A 15,097-nucleotide genomic window follows, 5' to 3' on the forward strand; every position below is an offset into this window, starting at 1 on the left:
ATGGTTTTATATACCGTTTCTGTTTTCTTGGGAACTACACACACCCTGTTTATAAGGTATTATCAAAACCACAATCATACGGCAGAGATAGTTCCTTACCTGGGCCATATAGTAATGCTGGATTTATAAACAAAAAACGATTTACAATTATTCCTTTATGACAAGGTTTGTAAATGAATTCCCACTCTCCGTCCTTCCCACGTGCAACATAGTATTTATAGGGAATTGGTTTCTCCATATTATCCTTATGAATAGTGACACAGCCTTCCATTAGGTGACCATGCTCACCAAGATCCCTAGTATTTAAAAAAACAAAACACAAATGTACATCTTAGCAGTAAAGCAGGACAATAGGCAAAACTTTTTCAACTAACTTTTATGGAAGGAGAGGTCTCCAAATATTTACCATTTAATATATAGTTATATGCCTTAAAACATAACGACCTGGAATAAACAGTGTTGCTAGATCAGATATGCATACATACTAAATTAAGACGACACACACACACACACAACTCACCACTTTCCCCCCATGTTGAACGATACTATTCTAAACACTGGCCCCTATTTATACATGGTATTCTACTCTCAAGAGGTTAATAGTGGAACAATCTACAAAAGAATAATGTAGCCTAATAGCTATTACGGCAATGTGAGGAACAAGCAAGCAGCCTTAGTAGCCAGAGGGCAAGAATTTGGTAGCCTACATAGCATGTTGATGTGCATATAAAGTAAGGGATTCCTAGAGGAGATGTATGAGAGTTCACACAGAGACACATAATTCTCCCTTAAAGTTGGTCCAGTATTGGCCACATCACTCCATATTACAGGGTTTGCCTCCACCCCAGAGGTACATCCAGTTACAATACTTCATTATCATCATGCAAACTTTACACACACACACACACACACACACACACACAGAGAGAGAGAGAGAGAGAGAGAGAGAGAAATAGTGCTCAAAATGGCTTACAACAAGGAGAACAGCAAAACGTTTTTAAAAATCAAGAGTCACAACTACCACTTCAAAGTAACAAGGATAACAACATCATTTGTATGCTGCTGCATTTATTTTTTAAAAAAATTCAATACTGTAAATGTAACATCATACCTCCTGGCAATAATAAAGATAGCAAAGGAGTTTTACAGTTTCACCTTGCTAATGAGAGAATAAAAATGGCGCTTGTTCTTTCTGTAATATCTTTCTCCTCTGGTCATCATGTTTAATTGGAGACATGTTTAAAAGTAGACATCTGTTCCCAGTCAGTGCGGCCCAATCACACAGTGGTTAATGAAAACTGCCTTATCTGAACTAGGGGGGAAATTAGTAACCGCAGAGTTGGAAAAAGATAAAGCAAGAATGCTAGGACAGAGGTAATGAAAAAATCAAAGGGGAGACGAAATACCTTGCCAGATATTATTTGTTACCATCATCTAGCACTTCTACATATAGCAATATTCTTTCTGGCCCATGAATCCATTCCAAAACTTGCATGAATGCACAAAATTGTACTCACTTTGTGAAAGTCATCTCACAGACATTTTCCTTCCAGTTAACATAGCCAGATATGCCTTGTGCCCTGACAAAAACTTTGTGCTTCCCAGCATCCAACTTGAAGTCCTTGGAAAGTATAGCATGAAAATATACTGTAACGCCTTCATCAGAACTCACATGGCTGCAACAGTGAAGACAACAATGGTCAGTATAACATATTTTGGTGAATTTATGGAGTAGGGCACCACAATGTATCAGAACAGGAAATGGTTCCATGGCATTGAAGAGTCCACACCACAACTCTACAGTATATGTTAGAGGAGAGGAGAGGAGAAAACTACCAAGAAGAGACACCAAGTATCACTGTATGAATAAAATTAGAGAAGTCTTTCAGAAGCTTCAAGGAACAGATGGTGAGATATCAAAACTCAATTTTTTTCCTATAAATTTCAGCTAATATTCATTATACCAAACAGTATGATCCAGGTTCACAAATCAGTTCAAATTCATATTATTCTATACAAGATAGTTCCTATGGTCAGAAAATGCAAACAGATGCTCAAAGAATCCAAAATATGCCATTGCTGGGAATTAAAAGCAATAGGCATTACTCAGAGCAGACCCATCTAAATTAATGGACCTAATTTAGCCATTCTCCTTAAGTTTTACTCTGAGTAGACCCGTTGAAATTAACAGTTGACCACCACCCAAAATGTACAAGGTTCACTAATACTGTTCACCCCAATTGCCAGGGTGATGAGGGTGTCAGGGTTTGGCAAATGAAATAAACTACGGTGTGTGTTTCCTTCACACCCGTGCCCTCCATGCCCCCCAAGCCAAAAAGTTCAGCTGGATATTTGTTTTGGCTCTAAGTGTTACGTGCAGAGCCATTAAGAAGCCTCCACCCTCCCAACTTCAGTTCCAAGCTGAACGGATATTGTTAGTGCCAAGGATAGGAACAGTTGCATCTTAGTCTCTAAAGTTTTGGCAGTACCTATGCCAATACTATATTACATCAATTATGTGTTGGAAAAGACATAGGAAGTCCATATGTGTAGCAGTACATAAGCAGACAGGCTTCTGCCCAAATAAGATGCAAAGACATTACACCAGCAAGGGTGGAGCTACGCCTGGGCTGGCATGGTACAACCTCAAGAGAAGCTGTGGCTGTCACCAATTTAAGGGAGCAATCCAAACCCAAGATCCACTAGGATGAGTAATGTTTGGAACAGGCAGTCTCCTACACCAACTGAAGGCTTTCATGCTGGCTTAGCCAGAGATATTCTAGGCAAGTCCTCCATCCTGGCTCAGCCAGCTGAACTGAGGCTTTTAGTCCGGGGGGGGGGGGCGTGTTCCAGGGCATGTTGGGGGTGTCGAGAGGCAGATTTAACCTTATTCCAAATTCTGTTCAGCTCAGTCATATGACCTAGCAACCCAGTGAGAGTTACACTGGCTAAAGGGGTTGGATAAGTCAAACTCAACTTTAAAGACTTCTTTCCCTCCATTAGGCTTCTGAGTGGAGTTTGGAATAAGGATAAGTCACACTGGCATAATTTATCCCAAGGTAAATTAAACTGGCTCCCTGTAATATGGATTGCTCTACCCTTAAGTTGCTTATGTCAAAAGGGAAAACAAGCAGGTATGTTAAAAAGTGTAATGTTTATTATCTTCCGCCTTCTTCCTAAAAAATAAAATGAACTGATCAATACAGAAATAATGAGTGGGTAAAAATGATTGCTCAAACAGTTAGCTTATCCATTGCGGTCTTTTAAAAAATGCTTTACAGAAATAATAGTATTTTAGAAATGGTACTAATGAGATGTTGGTGGCACTGGGAAGATCTATGAACACTACATAGTGAAGTGGGTTAGATGAGTATTTGCGGTAATTTCAGATTTAGTAAAGTTTCGTGTTTCTAACCTTTCGGATCAGAACTATGCAACAACTGCTACTGGCCAGTTCCAATCTAATACCACTTTTGAAATAAACAGAAATGTGCTATACCTCTGCTTGACTTCCTGGTTTGCCTGCTGCTTCTTAGTCTTTTGATCTTTCTGTTGCTTCTTCTCATTGGTAGCAGCAGAAGTCTTTCCCTTCTCAGACCCTTCTGCTGGAGTTGCTGCTTCTTCTGTTTTTTTGCAGACATTTTCCGCTCTTGTCTGTTCTTCCAACTTGGCTTTCTGTAACACAGGCATATGTGATTCAAATGCTTGAAAAAATGTACTAGTCCCTTGTGGCTTGAAAGGGGTGGGGGGACTTAATATTGTGCCCTGCTACCAAGGAGAAAATTATGCTTGAGACACGTCATCAGAAGGGGTTATTTTAGAAGTTTCCGCAAGATGGCGAGCGGACCGCGAATCTGACAGCTCCTGTCAAATTTGGCCCTATTGGAGCCTAAGGGGAAGAGTGCAAGGGCGATGCACCTCCCCAAAAAGACCCAAGAGGAGCACTGAGGTGTCTCGGGGTCCTGCGGCTCACTAACGGCCACTCGGTACTGCCAGCCCCTGCCTTTGTGCCGAAAGGCGCAGAGAGTGGGGGCGGGGGGAGCCAAGTGTGCCGGCGAGCTAGGCACCAATGTGGCTTCGTAGAGAGCAAAACCTCCAATCCAGCCATGGGCTGGTTACCTTTCCAGAAGACTGAAGGCGATTGCAAAGGTGAGGAGTGCTTAATTTGATTGATTTGGCAAAAAACAGGAATGTTAAAAGGAAGTCCGCTCCCATTCCTGGTGATATGAGCACGAAAGTGAAGTATTGATGAAGTTCACTTTGGAAGATAAGTTAGCTAATGAATAATAAGGATTAAAAGATTTCACCAAGCTCTCAAGATTTTCTCTTTAAAAAAATACATTGATCTTGACTTGAATTTGAATCCATCCTATGTTGCAATTGAACTTGACTTTAAATGGAGGCTAAAGCGGAGAAGGACTGCACTGTTATTGTATGGAAGAATATCACAAATTTCCTCTCAGGAAGAAAGATTGGACTGACCCTCTGAATTTATGCTACTTGTAGGAAAGAAGTTTTTGAGCTTTCAGAGTGCTGAAGACATCTAACCTAACGGAATTATAATTGTGGACTTATTTTATTAAAAGGTAACAGCTGGTTAAAAATCAAGATTATGAAAAAAAGGACTATAATATTCATTGCTAATATTGGCCTAAATCGGATTTTCAAATAATTCAGTTTTATTTTTACAGTATTGGCAATTAAAAATTACTCTGATGTTAACGGATGTAAAGAAAGGGATATACAATTGTTAAATCTGCTAAAATTTGTTTTTGTGTGCAAAGTAGAAGGGAGGGAGGGAGGAGGCTGGAAGTACGGGGGTTTTTTATTGAGTCTAGTGAAACGGCCTTGACAAAGTACTGATAAAGCCAAAATAACACTTTCCCTGGTGGGAAAGGACTTTTTGTTTTGAAATTTAATCTTAGAAAGGAAGCTGGGAAACATCAAGAGAACTGCAGCCCCATCTCAAATTAGAATTGGCAGAAAAAATATTAATGCTGAAACAAACCAGCAAAGCCATAAGACAAGAGAAATATGAATTATTTGACTTACTTTTAGAATTTAAAAGAGAATTGTTTGATCAGACAAAAGAAATAAAGCAAAATGCTGATAAGGCAGCCTCTCTAGTTTGGAAAAATACTAATTTACTTTCAGAGGCTGTGGGACAATTTAAAGAAGTGGATGCACATACCACTAACATGGGAAAGGCTGAGGTACGAGGTTTGAGGAAAATGCAAGGGAAAGTGAGGGTGGTCTATGACAAAAATGACACCTTGTGTGAATTGATTTGGGAAGCTTTGGCGGTGATGGAGATGAAGCAGGAAGGGCAGGTAAAAGGTATGAGAGGCTACCATATGTGGTGGCAATGCAAAATTATTAAGAAGGCTTGGGAAGTGATATATAAAGATTTGAAGAGAATGTTGAAAATGACTTTTGTTTTTAAAAAAACAGAAGCTATGATTCTGAAAGACACTGGACCTAACGGATTTACCATGCAAAAGACTTTGTTCCTGCATCTGAGAATGGATGCCAGGCCAAGACCAGCCCATCCCTATAGAAAGAAGAAGCCACCACCAAAGATGATGAAGGAGACTGGCAAAACAAACTAATGAACTATGCAGGACATACTAGACATTTTGAAACTATAGAAAGAAAAAGGACGTTGTTTTCTTTCTTTTTTTAAAAAAGAGGGGGATGTTCAAGGCATATTTAGCAAGCTTTGTGTATAGGCTTTTACATTAGTTGAACTTTTAAAGGTCACTTGTAACAACGTGAATAAGGTTTTAAAATTGGATATTTAAGAACATAAGATTTTGTGGATGTGTGCGAAGAAGTATAAAATAATGGAACCAGGAGGGAGAGTGAAGGGAAGTCAATTAAGATGTATGATTTTGATTGTGATGTTTGTTTTTTGGGTTTTTTGTTGTTATAAAATTAATAAATTGTGTGTGTGTATATACACACACACACACACAAATATGGGGGTGGGGGAGCTTAATCTTGAGCCGCCTCCCAATGAGAAAATTATGCTTGAGACAGGTCATCAGAAGGGGTTATTTTAGAAGCCATGGACTAGGCGGGTGGGGTATCTCCCCCACAATATTTTGTTTTCAGCAGCCTCTGGTGAATCCTGGTGGTAAAACCTGGCTCTTCACTGGGTCAGGTTGGATGGGCTGCCTTTAAGTATTTTCTTCCACTGTGGCCCAGTGCGCTATGCAACTAGATCAGACAAGCTAGCATGTGATCCCTTAAGCGCCTCCCCAATGCACTTATGCAACATAAAATCAGGGGAATTGGGAGGACACAAAAGGACGGCTTTCTTTTCAATCCCTCAGTGAATCTTACAGCCCTGGGCAACAAAGGAAAGATTCTGAAAGGGAACCATCCAGTCCAGAGCAGGGAGCTTGTCCAGATCTGCATTGGCTCCCAGTACGTTTCCGAGCACAATTCAAAGTGTTGGTGCTGACCTTTAAAGCCCTAAATGGCCTCGGTCCAGTATACCTGAAGGAGCATCTCCACCTCCATCGTTCTGCCCGGACACTGAGATCCAGCGCCGAGGGCCTTCTGGCGGTTCCCTCATTGCGAGAAGTAAGGTTACAGGGAAGCAGGCAGAGGGCCTTCTCGGTAGTGGCGCCTGCCCTGTGGAACGCCCTCCCACCAGATGTCAAGGCAATAAACAACTATTTTACTTTTAAAAGGCAACTGAAGGCGACCCTCTTTAGGGACGTTTTTAATGTCTAATGCTGTATTGTTTTTAATATTCAGTTGGAAGCCACCCAGAGTGGCTGAGGAAACCCAGCCAGATGGGCGGGGTATAAATAATAAATTATTATTATTATTATTATTATTATTATTATTATTATTATTAGGCTAAATGCCTTTTAAAAAAAGACCAATCCTGGAACCTAAAGAAGCTTCAGCAATCAAGGGACTAACCCATCTTAACCCAATCAAGGGACTAACACCAGGGACATTGGGGAAGGATGACAAGGATGATTTGTTCACTGTACTCCTCTCACTGCTGCTTCTTGCCCTATGCCTGATAAATTCAACGGGGGCAGGATTATTTTGCCTGGGGCCCCCTGAAACCTGGAGCTGATTCTGTCTGTTAGTCCTATTTGAATTTCTTGACAACTTTTGATACCAAGCACAGCACCTTTTGGGAGTACCATTCTAGGATGAAGTTAACAGGTAACAGTTCTGCAGTGGTTCTAGTCCATCCTGGATTGTAGATTCCAGAAGATGGTGCTAGGACTGGCTGTGCTGGTGGATTTGCTCCATGCCAACCTCTATGCTGCCTCGCCCTTCTTTCCCCAGTAAGCAGCAGCGGCACAGCTGTCAGGAGATCAGGTAAGTGGCGTCAGTCCACCACAAAGTCCACTACCGCCTGCAGGACTCGATACTGCCTTCTACTCTGTTCAACAACTGCATGAAACGACATGGGGAGGTCATCTAGAGATGTAATTTCTACTTTCATTAATAAGCAAATGGATGACATGCAGCTCGAACTCTCCTATTCAGGAAAACACCCAAGAAGGCAATGGAAGCAGACATATGCCCACACAATGAGACAGCCAATAGGACTGCAGGCAACATACCTTTGAAACCGAAGCACTTGTCTGTTGCTTGGTCTCTTCAACTTTTTTCTTACGACCTGGGCTCACTTCCGATTCAGACAAAGTTGTCTTAATTTCCCGAGTTTGATCTTCTGTACTTGATTTTGCAACTTCATTTTCGGAAGATTCACCAGTACAGCAAGGGTCCAAAGAGGCACTCTCTGCATCTCCATCAGAATTAGGTTGTGTTGCAACCAAAGTCTGGGTATCTGATATATTTCCCTGAGACAGGTCAGTTGCAGTAGAACTTGTCTTACTTTGTTCTTTACTAGAACCTGTCTGTTCACCAATTACATCATTCTTTTCAGAGCTCTCCTCCTCCATCTTCTCTTCTGCAACTGCAGCACCAACATGCTGGTCTGCTGCACCATTATTACTATCCTGACTCTTGGTATCAATATCCCCAACATATTTTTCTGCAACAACTGCTAGACTCTGATTTATGTCTAAGGGGCTACTTTTAATCTGACCTCCACTGTCACCAGCTGACTCCTTGTCTGATTTGGTCAATTTATCTTCTGGGCTTTGAATTTCCTTTGGTTGGTTTTTTGCATCTGTCACTTCGGGGCTAAAGTGATCAAGACTTGGTGGTGCTGAACTAAAACAACTTGTCAAGGATGTCATTGAGGAGTCCTGAACTTCAGCATCTGAGGGATGCCTTTTCTTTTTCTTCTTCTTTTTCTTCTTCTGCATGATGGAAAAAATAAAATAAAATAAAATAACACTCACCTCTTAAAATGGAGAAACCCTGCTTTTAAAGGTTCAGAGGTAAAGCAAGAATAGATCATTCACCCTACATCCTCAATATTAACCTGCCCAGCATATGCTTCCACTCTTAGCTATGGAAAAGACCTAGGCACACCCGTTATTATTACAGTGGTACTTTGTAAGTCAAACATAATCCATTCTGGAAGTCCGTTCAACTTCCGAAATGTTCAGAAACCAAGGCACGTTTCTGATTGGTTTCCGAATGCGGAGGCACGCCAGAAACAATAGCGGAAGCTGTGTCAGACATTCGGGCTTCCAAAAAAGCGTTCGAAAACCAGAACACTCACTTCTGGCTTTCGATCATTCGGGAGCCGGAACGTTCAACTCCTAAGGCATTCGGGAGCAGAGGTACGACTGTACTACTAATTATTTGTCCTTCAATCCATGGCAAGGAGCACCTCCTATCAACTGATTGGTATGCAATTATGCACTTTCCTGGACAGAAATAACTTTCTGCTATGACTCATGCATTGGTGAACTCAAGACTGGATTACTGTAATATGCTTTTTGTGGAGCGTCCCTTGAAACTGGACCTGAATCTGAAGATGGAACATAATGCACCCATGGCTGCCATTTTCCATGGGTGAGAAAACCTAGCTTTCATAGGAAGCTGCCTTAGATTGAATCAGGCCATTGGTCCATCCAGCTCAGTGCAGTGGCAGTAGCTCTCCAGGATTTTGGGCAGGGTTTTCTATTTGCAAGAACTAGTCAAGGATTCTGACAAAAATGCATTTTTCCAATCAGCAATTCACAGCAGACACTTGACTGGCAACTGATACTTCAGACCAATTCACTTACATAATTACTCACTGCACATAGGAAAAACTACCTGCTGCGGGCTTGAGCATGGGCTGCTGCCCTCATATAGGTCTGGTTTCTCCTTTTTCCTTTTTCTGGAAGGAGGGTTATCATCCTCATTCAACTCATTCCAGTCAACATCGTTCTCAACTTTTACTGCCTGTTGAAAAATAGCCTTGCTTTCAGAGAGCTTAGCATTTGTAAGCAAAATGTAACTGCTTGCCTATCAATGCAGCAACTTTAAACCAAGTGGCCATTTCAAGAAGCATCAGCAAAGCACACTTAACAGCTCCACCATAGCAGACAGCAGGAAGCGAAAGTTTGTATTTCTGAAAACTCTGCACTATGCCCAACCTGTTCTCAAATGTACTCACTTTTTTCTGTGTGAGAGAGGCTTGACTCCCAGGGCTCTCAGATAAAGATTTTTCTGGCTCCCCTTGTGCTTCCCCAGTTAGTGGCTGCTTATCAACGGAAGATCCCAAGGAAGGGGAGCTTTCCACTCTCAGTTCGCCCCCAGGCTCCATCTCCAGCACTGAAGTCAGTTTTGCATCTCTGTTTTCTGCAACTGAAACAGAAGAATTGCAGAAAGTTATCTATGGAGAAGTCTGACATTAGTTCAGAGGCAGGGCTGGGGGTCTCAGTGGTGAACAGGAACCAACATTTTAAGACACAGAAGTCAGTAAATTTTCTGTCAGGCCCACAAAGAGCATTATTTAATTATTAAATCCCCAGGCATGAACCCCAGGTTACACCTCTCTTTCAATGAAGAAATTGAAGAGCATATGCTTGCCTTTCTGATGCAACAACACATCTCAGATACTGTCTCTATAATTCACATTTCATTTTATTAGCGCATCCCATTCATCATACTGCAGAAAGTACCGTATTTTTCGCTCTATAACACGCACCCGACCATAACACGCATGCAGTATTTAGAGGAGGAAAACAAGAAAAAAAATATTCTAAACAGTGGATGTATGATTTTTGTGGTTCATGCTGTGGCCACAGACATGCGATCTGACAGTGAGTTTGGAGTAGCCCAATGCAAAAATCCTGAGGATCCATGTGGATCCATGCTTTGTAACCACGTTTTTGCACCACTGTGGCCCCAGGCAACAGTGGGTCCGTGATTTTTTTGGTGCAAGATGTAGCCATGGACATGCTATGTGATCTGATGGTGAATTTGGGGTGACCCAGTGCAAAAATCCTGAGGATCCATGTGGATCTGTGCTTTGTAATCACGTTTTAAGTGGGGAGGGAAGGAAAAGCACTCAAGGGACAAGGAGCATGCGTGGGGTGGGTGGAGAAGGATGTTGCTAATGACGCTTTGCTCCTTTAAAGCAAGCAGACTCTCTGTCCCTCTCTCCTCCCCACTCCGCGGCTCTTCTCCCGCTTTGCTGTTTCAAAGCGAGCCACGGAGGAGGGAAGGGGAACCATGGATTCTCTGCTCACGACTGCAGCAGATCCCCCCCGCCACCCATAGGCATTCCCTCCATAACACGCACAGACATTTCCCCTTACTTTCTAGGAGGAAAAAAGTGAGTGTTATGGTGCAAAAAATACGGTAATTATTTTAATTAATGTACAACAACAAAGTAAGTTACACTTTCTCTGTGGCTATTGCACCATTGCCATTTTGGTCTGCAGTGTTTTTTTAAATCTGTTGCTGTATATATCTTAATGTTTCAGTTTTTTTTCACACAGAGTGTTAACAACACATATGCAAGCTGTTTGACTAATGTCCACCAACCCATTTGGCTGTGCCTATTTGATTTTTTTATATAAGCCGCGTTTGGCATTTTGTTTAAGACAGACAGAATGTTTTAATAAATAAATGGGTCACATAACAAGCCTTCTAACAGCTGTTTTCCCCCAGTGGTGTTATTCTAGCATGTTTGGGCCATAATTATGCTTGTCAAACTTTTCCCCCCACTGCAGATGGCATGGTGAGAAGGAAGAGCAGCCTCTTGTTACCACCATTATATTCTTAAGATAGTATCTCTCAGGTAAGGGACAGAGATGTGTTTTTGGATCTATGTTTGCATAGATCGCAGAGTGCTGTAGCGTTCCTCACTTTATAGCATAAGGGAAAGTAGATGTGTAATAAGAATCATGAGGTAAGGGAAGTGTTAGGAGTGTGCAGAAAATGGGCAAGTGAAGGACAAAAAGCTGGAGGGGGGAAAGCTGGACATTCATTTATTTTTTCCAAAGTGCAGCTGCAAGGGGATTGTGGTTTTCTTATCTAGTTGCTGGGTGACTTATCACATACTGTTGCATATGAAATATTCTCCCACATCCACATTCCTGAGGAAGAGAAGAGGGCAGTTGGGAGAACAGAGAACTGTGGGAAATTGCAAGAGTTAGGCGTTTGGACAGTTGCTTTCTGTAAATTTTGAGTAAGTTGGAACTGCTAGTGTTTAGAAGCTTGGAGAACTTGTCTTGTCATATGTGTGAAATGTATAATATCTTGAACTATGAATGGAGGCAATATAATCCGTAAAATACTGCTAAGCGTGTGTCTTGCTGTTGGAGAAATTTAATCACTTCTTTGGACTTCCAGGAACACATACCCCAACACATTTACCCAGTTAAGGTTTGGGGGCATGGGTTTAGTGGTTTTTTAAAACAGTGCATTTAACTCAACAACTAATACTCCAAAAGAGAATGAAAACATGGTATGGGAGAAAAGAGTGGAGAGAGAGACAGAAATAACATATGCACAAACTGGAACTTATATACATCTCATGCTATTACTGATTAAATTACAGTGGTACCTCGGTTTACGAACTTAATCTGTTCTGGAAGTCCATTCTTAAACCGAGGCAAGCTTTCCCTAATGAGGCCTCCTGCCGCCGGTGCCCTTCCATCGTTCAGATTCCGTTCTTAGACCGAGGTAAAGTTCGCAAACCGGGACACTATTTCCGGTTTTGCAGAGTTCATAAACTGAATCGTTCTTAAACAGGACTGTTCTTAAACTGAGGGACCACTGTACTACCAGTTGAATTTTACACTTACTCTCCAATACAGAGTTAAAGGTAAAGGTAAAGGGACCCCTGACCATTAGGTCCAGTCGTTGCCTACTCTGGGGTTGTGGCGCTCATCTCGCTTTATTGGCCGAGGGAGCCGGCGTACAAGTCATGCGGCCAGCATGACTAAGCCGCTTCTGGCGAACCAGAGCAGCGCATGGAAACGGCGTTTACCTTCCCACCAGAGCGGTACCTATTTATCTACTTGCACTTTGGCATGCTTTCAAACTGCTAGGTTGGGAGGAGCAGGGATCAAACAATGGGAGCTCACCCCGTGGCGGGGATTTGAACGACCAACCTTCTGATCGGCAAACCCTAGGCTCTGTGGTTTAACTCACAGCGGCACCCGCATCAGGAACACAAAAAGGCAAGGAGAGGTAAGCAAGGAGAGGTAAGCAACAACTCTGCAATGTCCGGAACATTCATAGGCAAGGGGGGCAATAAACCAGACAGACACCAATGATTCTAGAACTTTCAATGTCTTTTACGTATTTTCATTGTGTCCCTAATTCATCTTGGAAAGTAGTTGTACACTATTTTATGATTCTTGGTTAAGGCTGTAAATCACTTACTTTGTGTGCTGGTAGAAGAAGCCTCAGCTAACTTCTTCCCACAGTCACTGCAGAATTTGTGAGATGCAGGCTGAGCACTGCCACATTCAGGGCATTTAAAGCCCTTTTCATGCAATTGCTGATCCAGGGTGAAGTTTTTCCCCCAGCCTGTTGGAAAGCAAGAAAACGAAAGACAAATGGGGTGAGGTGACATTAGTCATACAACTTGCTTGCATATTGTTTCACTCAGTGAAACAAAACTAACTGGAGTAACATTTTATATATTCATAGAGAATTAATAAATGTAGTTCTGCTTAATGATTCATCAGATCCGGATAAGTTCACTAGTTCTGTATTTTAACAGTATGTTATAAACACAGGAACCCACTTCCAACACACACACACACAAATGCATACAGATAGGTTTCAATTACAATAAGCCACTCTGGGCGGTTCCCAACAGAATATTAAAAACACAATAAAACTTAAAACATAAAAAACTTCCCTAAACAGGGCTGCCTTCAGATGTCTTCTAAAAGTCAGATAGTTGTTTATTTCCTTGGCACCTGATAGGAGGGTGTTTGATCTGATTTTTATAAATTTTAATCAGATTTTAAAAATAAAATGCTTTTGGAGGAAAAATCTTTCTAAAGATAGTTTTCTATTTAAGTTACATTATAGTCCAAAGGCTATTCATTGGGAAATAAAGATTTATTTTAAGTTTTTCATGTGTGCTAAAGCTCAGTCTAAGTTTTTTGGAGGGAAAACAACGTTTAACCACAACACTTAACAAACATGGATACATATGCTATAATGTTATTGATTTTGTTAAATAAATTGTTTAAACTGTTATTAAGAAAATGATTATTTTTCTCCTTCCAATGAAGTACATCAGAAAAGTTGTCCAAATATAAACAGTTAACTTATTAAACCTCACAATAATTTCATAAGTATCTGTCTATGTATTTCTAATAGTATAACCAAATCAGTAATTTTTGATATAACTGTAAAAACTACTCTGAAAATTTATTTATTATAAAAATGAAACCTTCTTCTGGTTGTAAATATTAAGATTATACCCGCAAGAACGAGTCTTACTGACTAGTGATTTAAATCAAGTCTTACTGACTAGTGATTTAAATCATGATTTAAATCAATTTGATTTAAATCAAATCCACCCTGGTGTCTGGGCTGAATGATGGGGTGGAGATGCTCCTTCAGGTAGTTTGGTGTCTAAGCATGTCAGTATTTTGAGCTAAACATTTATTTTGGCAGTGGCCGTGCAGTATGGTATATGTATATTGCTTTAAGTGTGGGCATAGTGGTGATGGGCATTTACCACATCTCTCGCTCAGTTTCTGCCTTCAGTTTACCTACACTTTAATACTACAAAGTGTGCAACTAATCAAAGCTAGTATGGTAGTAAGTGGTCTTCTCACCCATGCTGTCTCCTCCTCAAAACCGGTTAGCAGGAGCAGTGATTTAAAGTCTCTCTTGCAGGTACTATTCTTCTTGTAGGCCCATCCCTGTTCTTTTTAGTGTGCCCATTTAGTATCACCCCCAACCTATCTCTGTCATAATTACAGTATTTACATTTAGAAACTGGGTAAGAAAAAGGTTTCTTTGAACATATACAAAGACACTTTCCCCTTCACCTATAAAGAGAAACTGCAGCCTGTCTTAAATAACACAAGAAATGCCATTCACCCTTTAAAGACTAAGAACCATTTCTCCTGTCCACCTCATAAACATTGTGAGGATAACACAATGCAGTTATGAAGATTTCAAAGCTTATACTGCATTACTGCTAAACTTTATGTCGGTACTGTACTCCATTATCCACAATTTATCACTGACCAGGAGAGTGTTTTTGTATTGAACTACCAACCCACAATGGTCTCATTGAATCAGCAAGGCCCAATTCAAGTGTAATCTCCCATCGGTTTTCTCTTTCACTGCCTGATATTTTGCTAAATACAATGCAACTTATTTGCACAGCTACTTATGTGTTTTAAGGTTATAGCAGTTTGGCTTACAAGTCCTTAACAGCAAAGGAACATGTGTGTGTATATGTATTTATTCTGAGGAGGCCAAACACAAATTGCTGCCTCACGATTCCACCTACACTGGCGATGGGAAAAAACAAAGTTGGCTCCATTCCTCAGACTCCTCCACTTGAGACAAGGTGCTGAGGACAGGAAGATCTTGTCACCTCACAACACCTCTGGTGTTTGTTTATTTATACGGCTTCCCAAAAGGATCACACCTCAAAATCTCCTGGCAGAAGCCGTCCTTCCGCAGCAAAGAGACAAAGCGGCACTTACACCCACTTAACTTC

The 15,097-nt window shown here is 41.1% G+C and overlaps 1 protein-coding gene across 1 annotated transcript in view; it reads right to left on the bottom strand.

Moving 5' to 3' along the window:
- The window catches only part of LOC309335093 (E3 ubiquitin-protein ligase RNF213-like), a 90,762-nt gene extending 76,545 nt beyond the window's left edge, over positions 1–14,217 (bottom strand). Inside the window, exons 1-8 of the mRNA XM_081850037.1 lie at positions 14,199–14,217; positions 12,781–12,927; positions 9,557–9,747; positions 9,211–9,342; positions 7,599–8,303; positions 3,500–3,675; positions 1,518–1,676; positions 100–296 (exon numbers count right to left, since the gene is read on the bottom strand). Coding sequence (XP_081706163.1) covers positions 100–296; positions 1,518–1,676; positions 3,500–3,675; positions 7,599–8,303; positions 9,211–9,342; positions 9,557–9,747; positions 12,781–12,927; positions 14,199–14,202 — 1,711 coding nt within the window. The 5' untranslated portion in view covers positions 14,203–14,217. The remainder of the gene's footprint in view (positions 1–99; positions 297–1,517; positions 1,677–3,499; positions 3,676–7,598; positions 8,304–9,210; positions 9,343–9,556; positions 9,748–12,780; positions 12,928–14,198) is intronic.
- Between the last annotated feature and the right edge of the window lie 880 nt (positions 14,218–15,097).

The sequence above is a fragment of the Podarcis erhardii genome (genome assembly GCF_964252035.2).
Source record: "Podarcis erhardii genome assembly, chromosome: 2".
Taxonomy (NCBI): domain Eukaryota; kingdom Metazoa; phylum Chordata; class Lepidosauria; order Squamata; family Lacertidae; genus Podarcis; species Podarcis erhardii.